This window comes from Oncorhynchus clarkii, chromosome 16 (genome assembly GCF_045791955.1).
Source record: "Oncorhynchus clarkii lewisi isolate Uvic-CL-2024 chromosome 16, UVic_Ocla_1.0, whole genome shotgun sequence".
Classification (NCBI taxonomy): Eukaryota; Metazoa; Chordata; class Actinopteri; order Salmoniformes; family Salmonidae; genus Oncorhynchus; species Oncorhynchus clarkii.
Window position 1 is genome coordinate 14,210,067 of NC_092162.1, and position 22,311 is coordinate 14,232,377.

The following is a 22,311-nucleotide window of genomic DNA, read 5'->3' on the forward strand; positions in this document are numbered from 1 at the left end:
ATGGGTCCTGGTCAAAAGTAGTGCACTATAAAGGGAATAGGGTGCCACTTGGGATGCAATCTGTGCCAGCTGTAATGTATCCTAACCACAAGGGGTGTTGCAAACCCTGCCCTGGAAGAGAGCTCTTTGAAGGAAGTTGTTGGCCAGTAGGTTGTCTGGAGGCTTTATAACTGTTGCTCCTTGTGGTTCAGGTCTCTACTCAACTAGGAAGCAGAGTGATGAATCTCTCTGTGTCCGAAAAATGCTGACTGTCAGTGGGCAACATTCTGACCAGTGGAGGTTCTGTAGGGTCATGTACAGCTGAGAAAACACACAGGTAGAGTTGCCCAGGAAAGCAGAGGTTTATTGGCGAACTCTAGTGAATGATAAACATGGTTTGTATTTACAGTACCAGTCAAAAGTTTAGACACACCTACTCATTCAAGGATTTTTCTTTATTTTTTACTATTTTCTACATTGTAGAATACTAGTGAAGACATCACAACTATAGAATAACACATGGAATCATGTAGTAACCAAAAAAGTGTTAAACAAATCAAAATATATTTTATATTTGAGATTCTTCAAAGTAGCCACCCTTTGCCTTGATGACAGCTTTGCACACTCTTGGCATTCTCTCAACCAACTTCATGAGGTAATCACCTGGAATGCATTTCAATTAACAGGTGTGCCTTGTTAAAAGTTAATTTGTGGAATTTCTTTCCTTAATGCATTGGGTTGTGACAAGGTAGGGGTGGAATACAGACGATAGCCCTATTTGCTAAAATACCAAGTCTATATTGTAGCAAGAACAGCTCAAATAAACAAAAATAAATGACAGTCCATCATTACTTTAAGACATGAAGGTCAGTCAATCCGGAAAATTTCAAGAACTTTGAAAGTTTCTTCAAGTGCAGACGCAAAAACCATCAAGTGCTATGATGAAACTGGCTCTCATGAGGACCGCCACAGGAAAGGAAGACCCAGAGTTACCTCTGCTGCAGAGGATAAGTTCTTTAGAGTTAACTGCACCTCAGAAATTGCAGCCTAAATAAATGCTTCACAGAGTTCAAGTAACAGACACATCTCAACATCAACTGTTCAGAGGAGACTGCGTGAATCAGGCCTTCATGGTCGAATTGCTGCAAAGAAACCACTACTAAAGGACACCAATAATAAGAAGAGACTTGCTTGGGCCAAGAAACATGAGCAATGGACGTTAGACCAGTGGAAATCTGTCCTTTGGTCTGATGAGTCCAAATTTGAGATTTTTGCTTCTAACCGCTGTGTCTTAATAAGACGCAGAGTAGGTGAATGGATGATCTCTGCATGTGTGGTTCCCACCGTAAAACATGGCAGTGGGGGTGCTTTGCTATTGACTCTGCCAGTGATTTATTTAGAATTCAAGGCACACTTAACCAGCATGGCTGCCACAGCATTCTGCAGTGATACGCCATCCCATCTGGTTTGCGCTTAGTGGGACTATCATTTTTTTTTCAACTGGACAATGACTCAACACACCTCCAGGCTGTGTAAGGGCTATTTGACCAAGAAGGAGAGTGATGGAGAGCTGCATCAGATGACCTGGCCTCCACAATCACCTGACCTCAACCCAATTAAAATGGTTTGAGAGATCAATCCAGTAGCTCCTATCGTGGACCATCCCATCCCTGGTCCAGCACTGAGTAGTTGTTTCAGACCGGACCATTGCAGATTCAGAAGTGGTTACTCTGCTGCTCCATGCTGCCTAAGGCTGTGCAAAATTTCCCTCACCCACTTTGTGGCTCTGGTAACCAACAACTCCACATGAACAAATACAATAGTTTACTATGGTATAAATACTGTGGTATTACTATATCTATATACTGTAGTGTTCCCTGTAGTGTTTTTGCAGACATGACTGTAGTATGCTGTAGTATTTACTATAGTGTTTTTGTTTTATTATTTTTGATATGGAAATGGTGTCTTTGTCCTTGAGGAAACCGACCTGACAAATACAAAAACAGCAAATTGTCCATAACCAGTAGGTAGGTCTGGAGTCTAAACAGAGTTTAGCACTTCTGGTCCTTTCAATGATCTTTAGGAAGAAAAATAAAACATCAGTGTTGTCTATACTTGGCATGTATGTTTCTCATTCATGGGTGGCAGGAATTGGGGGAGGGGAATGGGTGGGGTATATGCAAATTAAATACTGTAGCATTACTATAGTAAAAAAAACTGTAGTGTTTTGATGGAAACTGTAGTGTTTTTGCAGACATTTCTGTAGTATTTACTACAGTCTTTTTGTGGATAATACTGTAGTATTTACTATAGTATTCTACAAAATTATGTAGTAAGTACTACACATGATTAAGGGACACTACAGTGTGGAGTATAGCATTCTACAGTGTACTACAAAATTATATAGTGAATACCACACATGATTGAGGAATACTATAGTTTTTTTTTACAGTATACTATGGTTCACTACAGAATTTGATAGAATTCTATAGTACGCACTATAGTATTTTATTGAAAACTGTAGTATTTTATTTTTCACTCTCAACTACTGTGCAACACCCATCATGTCAGGAATGGATGCTGTGCATAATTTACTGACCACTTCGGTGAGCTAATTGCCATAGAAAAACGGGTGTCTGCAGTCTTGTTCTCAAATCACGAGGGACTGTCATGGACTGATTAAGCGATGGCTCAAAAAACACATTTCATCTACAGTATATCCAGATCTCTTCTTTTGAACCTGTGATCCCATTTTTAGGTTAGAGAGACTAGAAATGCACTGTAGTGGAAATGCAGTGCACAGCTCCCACGGTGAGTGTGAGTGGGTACGAGAGGGTTGTAGGTCACACTGTCTGCCCGTTTTAGCATGAGTGTGCATTTTGCTCACATCGTTAAACTCTCTTAAACTCACATCTTCACAAAGACTCCACTGTCTAAACGCGGAAATGCTCTCCATCCAAGAGCAACTCGCTGCACATTAAGGACCAGTTGAGGGCTAGGAAGTTCCCCTGTGAAATGTAAAATGGTAAACCAGATGTTGTTTTCTTTTTTTGCATTTATCCAGTCCCAGGTTCCACCCCAATTAGTGACAATAGAGAGGGATATATGGCACATATTTCCATCAAAGGGCATGTCCTCATCTGTCAGGAAAGTGTTGATCAGGAAATAACTGGGGTACTCTGGCCAAGGATCAAAGGATTGGATCTCTTGCAGGCATCCTCTTTTACTGGGAGGCTATGTGAAAGAGTTTATTTAGAGGGGATATAAGAGCCTTTAATAGGTTTGAATTCTGCTGGCAAATGACCTTAGTGGCTTTTCAGGGAACATAATAGAATAGAAGGGATCAGAATGGAGTAGAGTAGAATAGAAAATAAATCAATAGAATAGAAGGGATCAGAATGGAGTAGAGTAGAATAGAAAATAAATCAATAGAATAGAAGGGATCAGAATGGAGTAGAAGTCAACAGAGTAGAATAGAATAGAAGTGAACAGAATAGAATGTAAGGGATCAGAACGGAATAGAATAGAAGTCAACAGAATAGAATAGAAGGGATCAGAAATAGAGTAGAATAGAAGTCAACAGAATAGAATGTAAGGGATCAGAAATGGAGTAGAATAGAATAGAAGTCAACATAATAGAATAGAATATACCAAATATGCGAAAGTATGATAGGTTTGAATTAATCTGTGCCATTAGAAGTTTGAAATACAGTATATGCCATTCAAAAGACACTTTTTTTTAAATCCAAAGCGATTTACAGTTGAACTAAGGCAGTTGAATACAATTGAATAATGTGGCCTCATAGAGGTTGCCCTGCTGCATACAAATATTAATACTACTCCTACCATAATTCTTTGCGGCACCCCAAAAAAAATGTAATCGCTCTGCTCCACGCCCCTGCCCTCTACCTAAGCATTGGGATATGTAGGAAATATCCGTGGAGAGATGGGCTGAAACTTCTTTCGGTTCATCCTAAAAGATCTCTCAAGCGGCCTATAGGATTTCCGAAAGAACATAAATATGTAAGTATTCACAAATGTTCTTTATTGTGGGAGCATTCGATGTTGGGATACAATGTAGATTGGTATGCGCATGTAGCGCGCGCGAGGCACTATGAACGCAGCCTGAATGTAAATATTCTTAGCCACTTTTCCAGTAGCGGACTTCAGTCGATCATACACAGTATCAAGACACGTATCAGCAGAATATATCTTTAGAATTGAAGTTACTTCATAAATCATCATGTTACACTCTTGTTTAATGAATGATATAAATCGATGTGTTGCTCGTCATATCAGGAAAGTGTTATGGTTGTGTGAAATGCTGAACTATCCTCCGTCTGTTATTGTTACGAACTGCTATATAACAGTAGACTGACTATACATCCTACACATTCACAAACAACACGTTCATGCGCTGTAGCCTAGGCTATTGAGGCTACTATACTTACGGTATGATCTGTGTTAGCTTATCTGATATCAATACCAGCCAGCCATACCTCAATCTGTATCAATATGCCAGATTCTCCCCCTTTTAAATGTCAATTGGTAGATTTGTTTCTCATAACAAGAGTTTGATTAAATATTATGAGCTCCAGATGTTTCACTTGTGTAATAGCATGGTTAGGCCTATTGTAGCTAATATTATTATGTGAAACATACAGGTAGCTGCCAAAATAAAGGAAACACCAACATAAAGCGTCTTAATAGGACGTTGGGCCTCCACGAGACGCCAGAACAGCTTCATTGCGCCTTGGCATAGATTCTACAAGTGTCTGGAACTCTATTGGAGGGATGTGACACCCTTCTTCCTCGAGAAATTCCATAATTGGAGTGCTTTGTTGATGGTGGTGGAAAATGCTGTCTCAGGCGCCACTCCAAAATCTCCCATAAGTGTTCAATTGGGTTAAGATCTGGTGACTGAGACACACACGTGCACACACTCTTTAAAACCCCCTATGCTCCTTTGAGACGCCTCTTTCAAAGTCACTGTGACCTCTTCTAGCCATGGTAGCCAGAATAATGGGCAACTGGGAAATTTTATACATGATCATTTTTTTTATTTTTTTTATTTTTTATACAGGTCTCATTAACAAGTGAACATGACCCTAAACATTATGGGATGTTAATTTGTTAACGACTGTGTGGAAGAACCTGCTTTAAATATACTTGGTATCCCTCATTTACTCAAGTGTTTGCTTTATTTTGGCAGTTACCTGTACTTGTGATGTTTTTCTAGGTGATTGGCCTTTAATGTTTATGGTGACACCAACCACCCACTCATACAACTGGTTCACATTCAAGGATGTGTTATTTCCCTTTCCTGTCACCGAATACAATCATTGGCTTAGTTGACTGTATAGGAAGGCTTACTGCTGCTGCTGGCTTTGGAAGGTTTGAATTACCTCTAGGTGCTCTTGGGGCAGTAGGCCTTCATAAAGGGATGCAAATTCCGTGGTTTTCATTGCACCCGGCTCCATACAATGGCAGAGAATGTTAATCCGTTTCAGGTGATAGAGGATGGCTAACACACAAGCCTTCTCATTGGTTGATTACACACATTGTATAAATGTGTGTTTGTTTTTTTTACTCTCCCTCTTCATGCCTAGCAACTCACCGTTGAATGTCTCCTATTTGTCAGAATGATGAGATGGTCTTTAAAAGGTATGACATCTATTTCCCTATTGCTGTCTTGTTGTCATACCGTTCAGGGTCAGACCCATGTTTGTTTTGGGCTTGTGGTTGGTTTGCCTAAACTCCAAACACTCACACCCTCTCCCCATGTTTATAATGTCAATACGGGGGGTGCTACTTTTGACCAAACCCTATAGTGCATAATGGGAAATAAGATGTCATTTGAGACAGGATTGCTGTCAGATAAATATTTTTTTTTAGCTCACATTAGATTAGATCACATTAAATTAGGTCACACATTTTGCAGTCCATAGACTCGTGTTTTAACTGTAGTATACTATAGTATTCACTGTAGTGTTTTTGCGGTCTTTACTGCAGTATTCACTGTAGTGTTTTTGTGGTCTTTACTGCAGTATTCACTGTAGTGTTTTTGTGGTCTTTACTGCAGTATTCACTGTAGTGTTTTTGCGGTCTTTACTGCAGTATTCACTGTAGTGTTTTTGTGGTCTTTACTGCAGTATTCACTGTAGTGTTTTTGTGGTCTTTACTGCAGTATTCACTGTAGTGTTTTTGCAGTCTTTACTGCAGTATTCACTGTAGTGTTTTTGCGATATTTACTGCAGTATTCACTGTAGTGTTTTTGCGGTCTTTACTGCAGTATTCACTGTAGTGTTTTTGTGGTCTTTACTGCAGTATTCACTGTAGTGTTTTTGTGGTCTTTACTGCAGTATTCACTGTAGTGTTTTTGCGGTCTTTACTGCAGTATTCACTGTAGTGTTTTTGTGGTCTTTACTGCAGTATTCACTGTAGTATTTTTGTGGTCTACTGCAGTATTCACTGTAGTGTTTTTGCAGTCTTTACTGCAGTATTCACTGTAGTGTTTTTGCGGTCTTTACTGCAGTATTCACTGTAGTGTTTTTGTGGTCTTTACTGCAGTATTCACTGTAGTGTTTTTGCGGTCTTTACTGCAGTATTCACTGTAGTGTTTTTGCGGTCTTTACTGCAGTATTCACTGTAGTGTTTTTGTGGTCTTTACTGCAGTATTCACTGTAGTGTTTTTGCGGTCTTTACTGCAGTATTCACTGTAGTGTTTTTGCGGTCTTTACTGCAGTATTCACTGTAGTGTTTTGCGGACATGACTGTAGTACACTAGTATTCAATATAGGGTTTTTGCGGACATGACTGTAGTATATTGTAATATTCACGAGTGTTTTTGAGGGGGTGAATGTAGTATACTGTAGTATTATTATTTTCTGGTCCACAGATGCCACTGCTTGTCTTTGTACCAGCAGTGCACAACTAGCTAGGCCTAAACAGCAATGTAATCTCTTCAACATTATAAGCCTCCTCCTCGGCCAGAGGTGTGAGGATTAGGTTAGCCTCAGCAGAATTCAGCTGCATAGCGTGCCGTCTGTATGTAATTAACTACCAGTGTAGAATTGAACAGTATTAGAGCAGATATCCTTTTTCCTCTTTCTACTCTGTAACGGTATTTGGGGCAACCTCACTCACAAGGAACGAACCAATGTGTTCAGCTCAAAAGACAAGACTTGAGCATTCTGTTGTTTGTCTCAATTCAGCATTTTGTCATCTGAGATTTTGGGTGAATTAGCATTTATTCGATTCCGAATTGTTCAATTGTTTGTTGTATTTTAAAGACGCTTCCAGTTGATCTGGAAATACAAATCTTGAGGCACTATTCAGAGCAGAGGTTTCTTCTTCTAGACCCCAAACATGCACAATGCTATAACATAGTAGACGCACCACTGTTATGGTTTGGGGTTTTCAGTTATTCAAAGAGTCACGGGTGTGTTTTTTGGCCAAAGAAATGAGCAACATACTAGTGCAGGTATGAAGTAAGAGGAAATGGAATTTGGCCGAAATACCCTCTTCACTCCCTTCAGTGTTGCATTGATTGGCCCTGAGCTTATAGTATATACTGTAATTCATAAACCACACCTTTTATTGCACTGTAATTCATTTTCCCTTATACTGTCCCTATCAGTGACAAGCCAAAGTAAGCATGTGACAATGTAGGAGTGTGTGTGTTGATAGGTATTGGTTACAGAGCGGTTGGAAACAAGGACATGAGTAAAAGTTCAGTGTGTGTGTGTGCCTTGTACGTGTGCTGTGGGTGCGTGCGTGTGTGTGTATGGTCGACTATGAAAATGTGGAAGGTCACCTCAGCCACATATTCAGGTTCTCTATTTTCTTTTTCGCTCACTCTCTGTTTTCTGGTCCTAAAAATAATACCAAAAGCCCAATCCCCTAGAGGGCATGTGTTCAGGCAACCATGAGATTTGGAAGGCTAGGACTGAGTCACAGCTGTACACACACACACACACACACACACACACACACACACACACACACACACACACACACACACACACACACACACACACACACACACACACACACACACACACACAGACACAGACACAGGCAGACAGACAGAGGTGTAAGTAGGGATAAAGTCAGAGGGAGGAGGGAAGCAGATGGAGAGAGGGAAGAAGTGAGCTAGCCCTCTGAGTGTATTGCCAAGGGAATCCAGTGAATGGTCCATTAACACCCGAGCTGTAATGGATCTGTGCTGTTAGCATTCATCCCCATATCCAGAGACCCAGTCAAGGAGCACCATGTCACGACTGAATGGACACATGGAATGGTTTCACGTATCTGTCCAAAAGCCTCAAACCTGTCTTCTTGACACACTAACCCCGCAGAAATGTCTGGAGAATGAGAACGACTGAGCTCTGGGCAGTTCCATGTGAAGGAGCCATGAGCACCAACATGGGAAGTTCATAGGAGCATATCTAATTGGGTGTCAAATGAAAGCTAAGAATTTATTTTGAGGAAATTAAGGCATAGATACATTCTTCAACCATTATACATCTTAAAAATGAGGCATAATTAATGGCTTTGATTTCTGGTTGAACAGATTGAAAAGGGTGTTGTGGAAAAATGGAAAGAGAACAAATGTGAACAAAGATGGTCATTGATTAAGATGAGTCTAGCAACTTGCAGGTGCCGAGGCCCAGCGTGAGGGCTCAATCCCGATTTATGGCATTGTCTGGATGGCAGACCATATGATGGATATCATAAAAGTTTAACACAACCTTATCCATGGCTTTCTCCGAGGCGGGAGGTTCCCATAGATCCCTGGGAGCACGGACACCTTCGGGTGTGTTAAGACCGATGAAAACTTGAATCGACTAAATTAATGTTACTTTGTGAATTAAATTGTCTTGTTTGGATTGTTTCAAGAGTCATAAAGAGTTCATAAAGTGCTATGGATTTATTTTTGCAGAGTTACTGTGTTATTCTGCCCATCGGACAGTGGCAGTGGTGGAAACAGTACTCAATTGTCATACTTGACTAAAAGTTAAGATATCTTAATAGAAAATGAAAGTCACCCAGTGAAATACTACTTGAGTAAAAGTCTAAAAGTATCTGGTTTTAAATGTACATAAGTATATTGGCAGAAAAAAAGTAATCAAGTGTCATACTTGAGGGAAAGTAAATGGTAATCAAATTCCTTATATTAAGCAAACCAGATGGCAGTATTGTGTTATTTATTTTCATTAACGGACAGACGGGGGCACACTCCAACACGCAGACGTAATTTACAAAAGCAATATTTGAGTTTAGTGAGTCCAACAGATCAGATTCAGTAGGGATGACAACACGTTCTTTTAATAGGTGTGTGAATTGGGCCATAATTCTATCCTAGCATTCGAAATGTAACAAGTACTTTTAGGTGTCAGGGAAAATGTATGGAAGTAAAAACGGACATATTTTCTTTAGGAATGTAAAAGTAAAAGTTGTCAAAAATATAAATAGTGAAGTATAGTAGATACTAGAGGTCGACCGATTAATCGATTAAATTTAAAAAATAAAAAATATATTTTTTAATACTTTTTATTTAACTAGGCAAGTCAGTTAAGAACACTTTCTTATTTTCAATGACTGCCTAGGAACTGTGGGTTAACTGCCTTGTTCAGGGGCAGAACGACAGATTTTCACCTTGTCAGCTCAGGGGTTTCAATCTTGCAACCTTCACAGTTAACTAGTCCAACGCTCTAACCATTGCACTCCACGAGTAGCCTGCCTGTTACACGAATGCAGTAGAAGCCAAGGTAAATTGCTAGCTAACATTAAACTTATCTTATAAAAAACAATCAATCATAATCACTAGTTATAAATACTAATCCAGTTTAGCAGGCAATATTAACCAGGTGAAATTGAACATTTTTCATTATTTATTTGAGGCTAAATTGATTTTATTGATGTTTTATATTAAGTTAAAATAAGTGTTAATTCAGTATTGTTGTAATTGTCATTATTACAACAAAAAAAACTGTATGAAAAATCGGCCGATTAATCGGCTTCGGCTTTTTTTTTGGTCCCCCAATAATCGGTATTGGTGTTGAAAAATCATAATCGGTCGACCTCTAGTAGATACCACAAAAAAAATGTCGAAAGTAGTACTTTAAAGTATGTTTTACTTAAGTACTTCACACCACTGAATGGCAGTCAGTTCAATGGGGGAGTGACAGAGATGTGCGCCCCTATCATTCAGATAAGAGTTCTGTTTTGTTTTGGCCTAGCATAGTGATGTTAATTAGACAATGGGAGATACTGAGATTTGGCGCTCTGGGGAAAATAAAAGATTGGTGGAAACTTTGTTCTTGGAGTCATTCTAAACCAATCTCCAGTGTCTGCTAAATGACTAAAGAATATTTAGAATATTGTGTATTCTTTTGACATTGAAGACTTCTGTTATGCCATTGTATTCTTATTGCATAACTGTAATAAATGTGATTACTTTTAAATGGATACGAATGGTTGTCCTCATATTTCTGAGTAATATTCCTTGAATTATTATTTTATGTATGATGTAATGGTAAAAGACTACACATAGCATATATGCTCGGCCTCTAACTGTGCAGCTCTGAGCTGAGGTTAACGCAATCATTTAATGCTGGGACATTGATCGCAAGATATTAGCTCGTTGTCTCTCAGCCTGTTAATATTAGGGTTATGTTGGACACATGTAACTTATAGTATTCCGAGTGGTGACGCAAGGCTCGCTACTTTGACTAGAACCTTCGGATTCGCTTATGGGCCTATAGCATTCACATGATAATGGAAAAAATGTCTTCTTTGTATTATCTTTTACCAGATCTATTGTGTTACATTCTACTACATTCCTTTCACATTTACACAAACTTCAAAGTGTTTCCTTTCAAATCGTACCAAGAATATGCATATCCTTGCTTCAGGGCCTGAGCGACAGGCAGTTAGATTTGGGTATGTCATTTTAGGCAAACATTTAAAAAAAGCGGCGGATCCTTAAAGATGCAGTAGGCCCAGATCAAAGAGGCACGTCTTACTCTTCATTGTATTCAGAGGGTGAAAATCAATAGTATGCATGCCAGTCTCTCTTGGCTAAGAGTTGAGGGAAGACTGACTGCATCACTTCTTGTTTGTATTAGAAACATGAAAGTGTTGGAAATTCCAAATAGTTTGCATAGTCAACTTACACACATCACTGACACACACACTTACCCCACCAGACATGCCACCAGGGGTCTTTTTCACGGTCCCCGGGTCTAGAACAAATTCAAGGTATCGTACAATATCATAAAGAGCCATGGATCTCCCTTTCATCTCATATTGCACAAGTGAACAGCAAACCTGGTTGCAAAAAACAAATAAGCATCACCTCACGGCACAACGCCTCTCCCCCATGTGATCTACTTGTTCTATGTATGTACTGACATGTATAATATACAATATAAGCATTGCCTTATACCTTGCAATTCCATTAGAAACTTCCTCATATCTTTAAGCTGAGGAGAGAGGATAATGAAAGTCCAGTAACAAGTAAATGTAGACCTACCAATTAGTTAGTGTTTTTACATTTTATTTTATTAATTAGTAAAGATCCACTATGCAGAAAGCGCTAATTCTAATAGTTTGCCTAATTTCAGTTTGTGCCTAAACAAGCAGCTATAGTGTAGAGAATCATTGTACCATCTAAACCGCTGTGAAATATATTTTCCATAACCAAAAATATTGCATTTTCAGCTGCTTGATGCTGGTGTACAAAACCAAAAGTAAGAGACGCAAAAACGAAACTTAAGCATGGGAAGCATAGAAATAGAGCACATAGAAGAGACCTACCACTTCTTAGACTTGCTTTCAATGAAATGCCGGATCTATAACTCGCATTTCAATGTACATTTGGTTGGGTCGCCCAAAAAGTCACATATTGCAGCTTTAAGTGATTAAAACTCGTAATTGGTAACAGAATTTCAGAAAAATTGGGTACCTGCTGTCCTCTCTTCCACTGGCATACTGTTATGTTCAGCTCATAACTGTTTTCTTTCTCTATCGGTCATCTGTCGGTCAAAGCAAAACTGGGAAAACCGTATGAACAACCCCTTCCTCTCACTCTGCCTCTCTCTCTCTCTCTCCATTTAATGTTACCTCTCCAGACTCGTATTGACACCGACCCATGAGCCTCCTCTCTTTCCATTTACTGCATTTGCGCCCACTGAGCACCGACCAACACCGGACGTCCATGGACGTTGAAAAGTAGTTTACATTTGGTCAGTTCGCCTTGGCTTTGATTTCAACGTCGTCAGATGTTTTTTGGGGTCGGATCGGCCTAGATTTCCATGTTCACCCATGTTGATTTTTGGTCCTTTCCGGCCTTGATTTGGTGCGAATGTAGACTTCCATGATTGGTGACCGGAACCAAATCTGAACCAATCATAGATGTCTATGTTTCACCAGTTTAGACATTAAAGTACAGCACAGCACACTAGAGTAGAGTACAGATAATGTACTGTATTGTACTGTACTTGTTTTGTACTGAACAATACTTTACTATACTCTACTCTACTGTACTGTCCAAACTTGTGAAACATAGACGTCTAGGACTGATTCAGATTTCCAAATTCGGTCTTGTTTAGGGGCGGAGCTCATTAGAATAATACACAAATATGCAAAGGAGGATATTGCATATTTTTACCTTTGTGGACCTATTCAGATACATCACCATGAAGAGAATGACATTCATATCCACAATTATACAGATCAGCGACCTATGATGTAATTCCTTTTCGGTAATTCAGTTACTGGGTGTAAATCCATTCCACTTACTGTAGTTCAATAATCAAAATATATTTTTTTAAGCTCAAGGTGTCATGTCATAGCTGACACCCCATTCCTTCTACAGAAATCTTTGAATCTTAATTCGGAGCAGATATGGCCAGATGGTGCCGACAGAAATGGTCACCTCGCTTCAAGTCCTGAGGAAACTATGCAGTAATTTTGTTTGTTTATGTACTATTTCTTACATTGTTAGCCCAGAAAATCTTAAGTGTTATTACATACAGCCGGGAAGAACTATTGGATATAGAGCAACGTCAATTTACCAACATTACGACCAGGAATACGACTTTCCCGAAGCGGATCCTTTGTTCGGACCTCCACCCTGGACATTGGATCTAATCTCAGAGGCCGACCAAAAACAACGTTGTCACCGCAGGAGAAGCAGATCGAGCGGCCTCCCGGTCAGACTGAGAAGGCGAGCACACCACCCACCGCTTCCGAGCATATTAGTCGCCAATGTCCATTCTCAAGACAACAAGGTGGACGAAATAAGGGCACGAGTTGCCTTCCAGAGAGACATCAGAGATTGTAACATTCTCTATTTCACGGAAACATGGCTCACCCGGGATATGTTGTCAGAGCACAGTCACCGGGGCTCTTCATGCGTCGCGCCGACAGAAACGAGGGGTGTGTGCCTCATGATTAACGACTCATGGTGTAACAATAACAACACACAGGAACTCAAGTCCTTTTGTTCACCTGACCTAGAATTCCTTACAAATACATGCCGTCCACATTATCTCCCAAGAGAATTCCCTTCAATTATACTCACAGCCATGTATACCCCCCCCCCCCCCCCCCCCCAAGCAGATACCTCGACAGCCCTGAAGGAACTTCCCTGGACTCTATGTAAACTGGAAACCATATATCCTAAGGGTGCATTTGTTGTAGCTGGGGATTTTAACAAAGCTATTTTGAGAACAAGGCTACCTAATTCTACCAGCACATTGACTGTTGTACCCGCTCGAGCTTAACAATGGACTACTTCTACTCTAACTTCCGCAATGCATACAAGGACCTCCCCCGCCCTCCCTTCGGCAAATCCGACCATGACTCCATCTTGCTCATACTGTCCTGTAGGCAGAAACTCAAACAGGATGTACCCGTGACTAGAACCATTCAACGCTGGTCTGGCCAATTGGAATCCACGCTTCAAGATTGTTTTGATCACGTGGAATGGAAAATGTGCCAGGAAGCCTCAGACAATAACATTGATTTATACACTGACTCTGTGAGTGAGTTTATTAGGAAGTGCATTTGAGATGTTGTACCCACTGTGACTATTAAAACCTACCCCAACCAGAAATTGTGGAAAGACGGCGGCATTCGCGGAAAATTGAAAGCGCAAACCACCGCATTCAACCATGGAAAGAGTTCGGGAATATGGCAGAATATAAACAGTGTAGCTATTCCCTCCGCAAGGCAATCAAACACGCAAAATGTCAGTATAGGGACAAAATGGAGACGCAATTCAATGGCCCAGACATGAGACCTATGTGGCAGGGTCTACAGGCAATTACCGACTACAAAAAGAAAACCAGCCACGTCAAAGACACCAACGTCTTGCTTCTAGACAAGCTAAACACCTTCTTTGCCCGCTTTGAGGATAATACAGTGCATCCGACACGACCCGCTATCAAGGACTGCGGGCCCCCCTCTCCTTCTCTGTGGCTGACGTGAGCAAGACATTTAAACGCGTTAACCCTCGCAAGGCTGCTGGCCCAGACGGCATCCCTTGCCGCGTTCTCAGAGCATGCGCAGACCAGCTGGCTGGTGTGTTTACGGACACACCACATGCTTCAAGATGGCCACCATTGTTCCTCTACACAACGATAACTGAACTTCTGTCATCATGAAGTGCTTTGAGAGACGAGTCAAGGATCATATCACCTCCACCTTACCTGCCACCCTAGACCCACTTCAGTTTGCATACCGCCCCAACAGGTCCACAGACGATGCAATCGCCATCACACTGCTCACTGCCCTATCCCATCTGGACAAAAGGAATACCTATGTAAGTATGCTGTTCATTGACTACAGCTCAGCATTCAACACCATAGAGCCCTCCAAGCTCATCATTAAGCTTGAGATCCTGGTTCTCAACCCCGCCCTGTGCAGTTGGGTCCTGGACTTTCTGACGGGCCGTCCCCAGGTGGTGAAGGTAGGAAACAACATCTCCACTTCGCTGATCCTCAACACTGGGGCCCCACAAGGGTGCATGCACAGCCCCCTCCTGTACTCCCTGTTCATCCACAACTGCGTGGTCATGCATGCCTCCAACTCAATCATCATGTTTGCAGACGACACAACAGTAGTGGGCTTGATTACCAACAACAACGAAACAGCCTACAGGGAGGAGGTGAGGGCACTCGGAGAGTGGTATCAGGAAAACAACCTCTCACTCAACATCAACAAAATAAAGGAGATGACCGTGGACTTCAGGAAACAGCAGAGGGAGCACCCCCCATCCACATCAATGAGACAGCAGTGGAGAAGAAAGTTTTAAGTTCCTAGGTGTACACATCAAGGACAAACTGAAATGGTCTAACCACACAGACAGCTTGGTGAAGAAGGCTCAACTTCACCTCTTCAACCTCAGGAGGCTGAAGAAATTTGTCTTGTCACCTAAAACCCTCACAAACTTTTACAGATGCACCATCGAGAGCATCCTGTTGGGCTGTATCGCCGCCTGGTACGGCAACTGCACCGCCCACAACCGCAAGGCTCTCCAGAGGGTAGTGCGGTCTGCACAATGCATCACCGGGGGCAAACTACCTGCCCTCCAGGACACCTACTGCACCCGATGTCACAGGAAGGCCAAAAATATCATCAAGGACAACAACCACCTGAGCCACTGCCTGTTCACCTCGCTATCATCCAGAAGGCAAGGTCAGTATAGGTGCATCAAAGCTGGGACCAAGAGACTGAAAAACAGCTTCTATCTAAAGACCATCAGACTGTTAAAACAGCCACCACTAACATAGAGAGGCTGCTGCCAACATTGAGACCCAAATCACTGGCCTCTTTAATAAATTGATTTAATAAAGGTATCGATAATCACTTTAAATAATGCCACTTTAATAATGTTTACATATCCTACATTACTCATCTCATATGTGTGTATACTGTCTTTCATACCATCTATTGCATCTTGCCTATGCCGTACGACCATCGCTCATTCATATATTTATATGTACATATTCTCATTTCATCCCTTTAAGGTAGTTGTATAAGGTAGTTGTTGTGAATTTGTTAGATTACTTGTTAGATATTACTGTGCTGTCGGAACTAGAAGCACAAGGATTTAGCTACACTCACATTAATATCTGCTAACCATGTGTATGTGACAAATACAATTTGATTTGATATTTAAGTTTTTGGAAAATGTGGTCGCATAAGAAACTGAGGGAGATTTTACCATAGTTCTCTTACCAAACTTTTTATCTGCACAGTTCTTCCAGTCAATGTGTTTTTATGAAATGTTCTGTGCACATTGTTCAAAATAGTCATTGTGCATACAGTTGTATGGTTGTTAAACTTTGAAATCAATAGCTTTTGTTTGGAAGGCATTTTAAAGTGGAATTGCCCTTCTCTTTCTCTTACCTCTTACTACACGTGCCTCTGCTTCCTCATCTCACACACACACACACACACACACACACACACACACACACACACACACACACACACACACACACACACACTGAGCTGCATTGTTTGTAACCTCACTGCAGACTCTTTCTTCCTCTTTTTCTTCATTAACTTCACCCAGTGGTGGAAAAAGTACCCAATTGTCATACTTGTGTAAAATTAAAGATAACTTTGAAAATTACTCAAGTTAAAGTGAATGTTACTGTCACGTTCTGACCTTAGTTCCTTTGTTTTGTCTTTGTTTTAGTATGGTCAGGGCGTGAGTTGGGTGGTTTGTCTATGTTCTTTTTTCTATAATTTGGGATTTCTGTGTTTGGCCTGGTATGGTTCTCAATCAGAGGCAGCTGTCAATCGTTGTCCCTGATTGAGAACCATACTTAGGTAGCCTGGTTTCACCTTTGAGTTATGGGTGATTGCTTTCTGTTGAGTGTTTCTGTATTCACCAGACAGAACTGTTTCGGTTGCGTTCGTTCACTTTGTTGTTTTTGTTCAGTGTTCTTTTACTTTATTAAAAAGATGGACACTTACCACGTTGCGCATTGGTCCTCACCTTCTTCCACCGACGACCGTTACAGTTACCCAGTAAAATACTACTTGAGTAAAAGTCTAAGAGTATTTGGTTTGAAATATACTTAGGTATCAACAGTAAATGTAATTGATAAAATATACTTAAGTATCAAAACTGAAAGTAAAAGTATAAATCATTTCAAATTCCTTTAAGCAAACCAGACAGCACTATTTTCCTGTTTTGTTATTTACGGATAGCCAGGTGCACACTCCAACACTTAGACATCCTTTACAAACAAATAAGTTGTGTTTAGTGAGTCCGCCAGATCAGAGGCAGTAGGGATGACCAGAGTTGTTCTCTTGATAAGTGTGTTAATTTGACCATTTTCGTGTCCTGCTAAGCATTCAAAATGTACTTTTGGGTGTCAGGGAAAATGTGTGGAGTAAAAAGTACATTTATTTTCTTTTGGAATGTAGTGAAGTAAAAGTTGTCAAAAATATCAAAAGTAAAGTACAGATAACACAATTTTTTTTTTACTTACAGTGCATTCGGAAAGTATACAGACCCCTTGACTTTTTCCACATTTTGTTACGTTACAGCCTTATTCTAAAATGGATCAAATAGTTTTTTCCCCTCATCAATCTACACACAATAGCCCATAATGACAAACAAAAACAGTTTTTTTTAAATATCACATTTACATAAGTATTCAGACCCTTTACTTAGTTCTTTGTTGAAGCACCTTTGGCAACAATTACAGCCTTGAGTCTTCTTGGGTATGACTCTACAAGCTTGCCACACCTGTATTTGCTCTCCCATTCTTCTCTCAAGCTCTGTCAGGTTGGATGGGGAGCGAAGCTGCACCTCTATTTATAGGTCTCTCCAGAGATGTTCGATTGGGTTCAAGTCCTGGCTCTGGCTGGGCCACTCAAGGACATTTAGATAGGCCACTCCTGTGTTTTCTTGGCTGTGTGCTTAGGGTCGTTTCTCCTGTAGGAAGGTGAACTTTCGCCTCAGTCGGCGGTCCTGAGCGCTCTGGAGCAGGACCTTTGCTATGTACTTTGCTCCATTCATCTTTCCCTCGATCCTGACTAGTCTCCCAGTCCCTGCCTCTGAAAAACATCCCCACAGCATGATGCTGCCACCACCATGCTTCACTGTAGTGATGGTGCCAGGTTTCCTCCAGGCATGACACTTGGCATTCAAGCCAATGAGTTCAATCTTGGTTTCATCAGACCAGAGAATCTTGTTTCTCATGGTCTGAGAGACTGAGGAGTGGCTTCTGTCAGGCCACTCTACCATAAAGGTCTGATTGGTGGAGTGCTGCGGAGATGGTTGTCCTGGAAGTTTCTCCCATCTCCACAGAGGAACTCTGGAGCTCTGTCAGAGTTACCATCTGGTTCTTGGTCACCTCCCTGACCAAGGCCCTTCTCCCCCGATTGCTCAGTTTGGCCATGCGGCCAGCTCTAGGTAGAGTCTTGGTGTTTCCAAGCTTCTTCCATTTAAGAATGATGGAGGCCACTGTTCTTGGGAACCTTCAAAATGCTGAAGAAATGATTTGTGAATGGTGTTGTAGAATAATGTAATAAGATGCTGTAGTAGGATGGTGGTGTGTGTGCGTGTGCGTGCGTGCGTGTGCGTGCGTGCGTGTGTGTGTGTGTGTGTGTGTGTGTGGCATCTTCAGGGTGCCTGACCAGGATTAATTTGTTAATCCCAGTGTGTTAACTTACCAGCACTATACTGTTCCTGTCCATCAGCCTGAACCTCAACTTTAACGCTGCATGTTAGTTATGCCCCCTGGACCAGAGGTCACGTCATTACCTAGCAGAACCTCTGAACACCAAACTCTCCTCCAATGTGGGGGGGCGACATGGGAAACTGGCCTTGGAGTGATCCCATGGAGCGGCTTGTTTGTATATAGGCCCATGCCTTAGCCATGCTCACACTTCCTCCCCCTGGACGGACCAAGGCGGCAGGAAATGTGGACCGTTGGTCTGTGTGCCAACGTTGTGTGAGTGTGGGTGGGTGGGTGGCTGGGACTAGCTTTGAGTACCATTAACCTCTCAACACCACAAACAGGAGCTGGGGACTCAGGGGCCTGGGCCCTTTGATGTCTAAAGGCTTTGGATGGTTTGGCTATACAGGGCCACATTGGTACACAACACCACAGGGACACCATATAGCATTTTTTAAATTGTTTTAATCATTTTCGTTGTTGTACATAAAACACTGTAAAATCACCAGGAAATGAGCTGTGAAAGGAGATCTGAAGTGAAAGGAATTCTGTTCCCAAGGATTCCCACGCATAAATAGAGAGGCATATGTGATCGTATCCCAATGTAATCACTAATCAAGGTTAGAAATGATTCTGTTTTTGTTTCCGTTGTAATTGGGATTCTTGCAGTCAATTTTCAGTGTACAAATATTTATAGCTATGTTTCGATCCCTCAACCATCCGCTCAAGGCAAAATCAGCCCACGGCTGAATGTAATTGGGGATCCCTGCCATATAGGCTTCCCCACCTGAATGGCCTCACTACAGCACCATGGTCATGTTCTTGGCCACATAAAATGTTAAAACGTTTTGCAACTAAAATGAGCATGTCTTATTGGACAGTTCCAGGTAGTCCCTCCCAGTTTGGTCTGTTTTCTTCCATTTGGTACCTAATGAACACGACCCTGGTTTGGACAGCCTCTGGTATGCAGAGTGTCATTTTAAAACCAAACCATTTTTGGGGAATCTAATCGCCAACATATCATCAAGATCATCGGCAGATGCACTTCTTAAATCTTTACACAGTGAGACAAGGACAAGGACTGTGCCGGGAGAAGTTGGGCCGTAGTTCGTTCGACAAACCTAAGGGGGAAAGTGGAGAAGGTCACTGAATGTTACCACATTAACATTTAGATGACCTGTTTTTTCCTGCACTTCCTCTATACTTTATGGACAGAAACAACTTTTTACAGAAAGGAAATTATAAAGATAGTTGGGCTTAGCCTGTGTTGAACTCATCAGTGGGGTGGAGGGATGGAGGGAGGTAGAGTCTGATGGAAGTGAAGGAGGGAGGGAATGTTGACTGTGCATGTCCCATAAAGAGTAGGAATGATGTAGTAGGATGGTGTTGTAGAAGGCGGTTGTAGAATGATGTAGTAGGATGGTGTTGTAGAAGGCGGTTGTAGAATGGTGTAGTAGGATGGTGTTGTTGAAGGCGGTTGTAGAATGATGTAGTAGGATGGTGTTGTAGAAGGCGGTTGTAGAATGGTGTTGTAGGATGGTGTTGTAGAAGGCGGTTGTAGAATGGTGTAGTAGGATGGTGTTGTTGAAGGCGGTTGTAGAATGATGTAGTAGGATGATGTAGTAGGATGGTGTTGTAGAAGGCGGTTGTAGAATGATGTAGTAGGATGATGTAGTAGGATGGTGTTGTAGAAGGCGGTTGTAGAATGATGTAGTAGGATGATGTAGTAGGATGGTGTTGTAGAAGGCGGTTGTAGAATGATGTAGTAGGATGGTGTTGTAGAAGGCGGTTGTAGAAGGCGGTTGTAGAATGATGTAGTAGGATGGTGTTGTTGAAGGCGGTTGTAGAATGATGTAGTAGGATGATGTAGTAGGATGATGTAGTAGGATGATGTAGTAGGATGGTGTTGTAGAAGGCGGTTGTAGAAGGCGGTTGTAGAATGATGTAGTAGAATGATGTAGTAGGATGGTGTTGTAGAAGGCGGTTGTAGAATGATGTAGTAGGATGATGTAGTAGGATGGTGTTGTAGAAGGCGGTTGTAGAATGATGTAGTAGGATGATGTAGTAGAAGGCGGTTGTAGAAGGCGGTTGTAGAATGATGTAGTAGAATGATGTAGTAGGATGGTGTTGTAGAAGGCGGTTGTAGAATGATGTAGTAGGATGATGTAGTAGGATGGTGTTGTAGAAGGCGGTTGTAGAATGATGTAGGATGATGTAGTAGAAGGTGGTTGTAGAATGATGTAGGATGATGTAGTAGAAGGTGGTTGTAGAATGATGTAGTAGGATGATGTAGTAGGATGGCGTTGTAGGACGGCGTAGTAATCGTGTACCGCTGACACAAACTGTAGACGTGACTCACTCATCTCTTCTTTGGCTGCTTAGCTGAGAGACAGACTCTCACTCCTGCTCGCTCTCTCTCGCTCTCTTGTCTCTCTCTGGCTCTCGTCTATCTTTCTTCCACCCCCCACCCCCCTCTCTCTCTATCACCCCCACTCCTCTTACACTTATCGTCTCATCTCTCTCTCTTTCTCCACGTCCACTTCTCTTTCTCTCATCTATTTATCTCTCTCTCTCCTCCTCTCCTTATCTCCTCAGCATACAGTGGAATGAGCAGGCTGAGGTGGGGAGATGCCTTACGTGGATCGGCAGAACCGGATCTGTGGCTTCCTGGACATTGAGGAGAATGAGAACAGTGGCAAGTTCCTCAGACGCTACTTCATCCTGGACACCAAGGAGGGTAGCCTGGTGTGGTACATGGACAACCCACAGGTAGGACAGCAGGGTGGTAAACACACACACACACACAGAAGCTGACAGAAGCACACGCACAAATATGCAGAACAGACATAGTGTAGTTATTGACTACATACAGTACCAGTCAAAAGTTTGGGCACACCTTTATTTGTACTATTTTCTACATTGTAGAATAATAGTGAAGACATCAAAACTATTAAATAACACTTGGAATCATGTAGTTACCAAAATAGTGTTAAACAAAACAAAATATATGTTATATTTGAGATTCTTCAAAGTAGCCACCCTCTGCCTTGATGACAGCTTTGTACACTCTTGGCATTCTCTCATCCAGCTTTATGAGGTCATCACCTGGAATCCATTTCAATTAACAGTTGTGCCTTGTTAAAAGTTAATTTGAGGAATTTATTTCCTTCTTATTGCATTTAAGCCAATCAGTTGTGTTGTGACAAGGTAGGGGTGGTATGCAGAAGATAGCACTATTTGGTAGAAGACCAAGTCTATATTGTGGCAAGAACAGCTCAAATAAGCAATTACTTTAAGATATCAATACTTTACTGCATTGTCGGAACTAGAAGCACAAGCATTTCGCTACACTCGCATTAACATCTGCTAACCATGTGTATGTGACAAATAAAATTTGATTTGATTTGATTTTAAGACATAAAAGTCAGTCAATCCGGAAAATTTCAAAAATGTTGAACGTTTCTTCAAGTGCAGTCACAAAAACCATCAAGTACTATGATGAAACTGGCTCTCATGAGGACCACCACAGGGAAGGAAGACCCAGAGTTACCTCTGCTGCAAAGGATAAGTGTGAAGGAAAAGCAGCCAACAAGTGCTCAGCACATGTGGAACTCCTTCA

At 41.5% G+C, this 22,311-nt stretch overlaps 1 protein-coding gene across 7 annotated transcripts in view; it reads left to right on the plus strand.

Moving 5' to 3' along the window:
- Nucleotides 1-3,846: 3,846 nt before the first annotated feature.
- The window catches only part of LOC139368003 (pleckstrin homology domain-containing family A member 1-like), a 40,248-nt gene continuing 21,783 nt past the window's right edge, over nucleotides 3,847-22,311 (plus strand). For 6 of the 7 annotated variants that reach the window (XM_071106477.1, XM_071106476.1, XM_071106482.1 and 3 more), the window contains exons 1-2: nucleotides 3,876-4,002; nucleotides 21,288-21,461. In XM_071106477.1, coding sequence (XP_070962578.1) covers nucleotides 21,321-21,461 — 141 coding nt within the window. In that variant the 5' untranslated portion in view covers nucleotides 3,876-4,002; nucleotides 21,288-21,320. Of the gene's footprint in view, nucleotides 4,003-21,287; nucleotides 21,462-22,311 lie in introns of all 7 variants that reach the window. The other variant, XM_071106478.1, reaches the window with a different exon arrangement.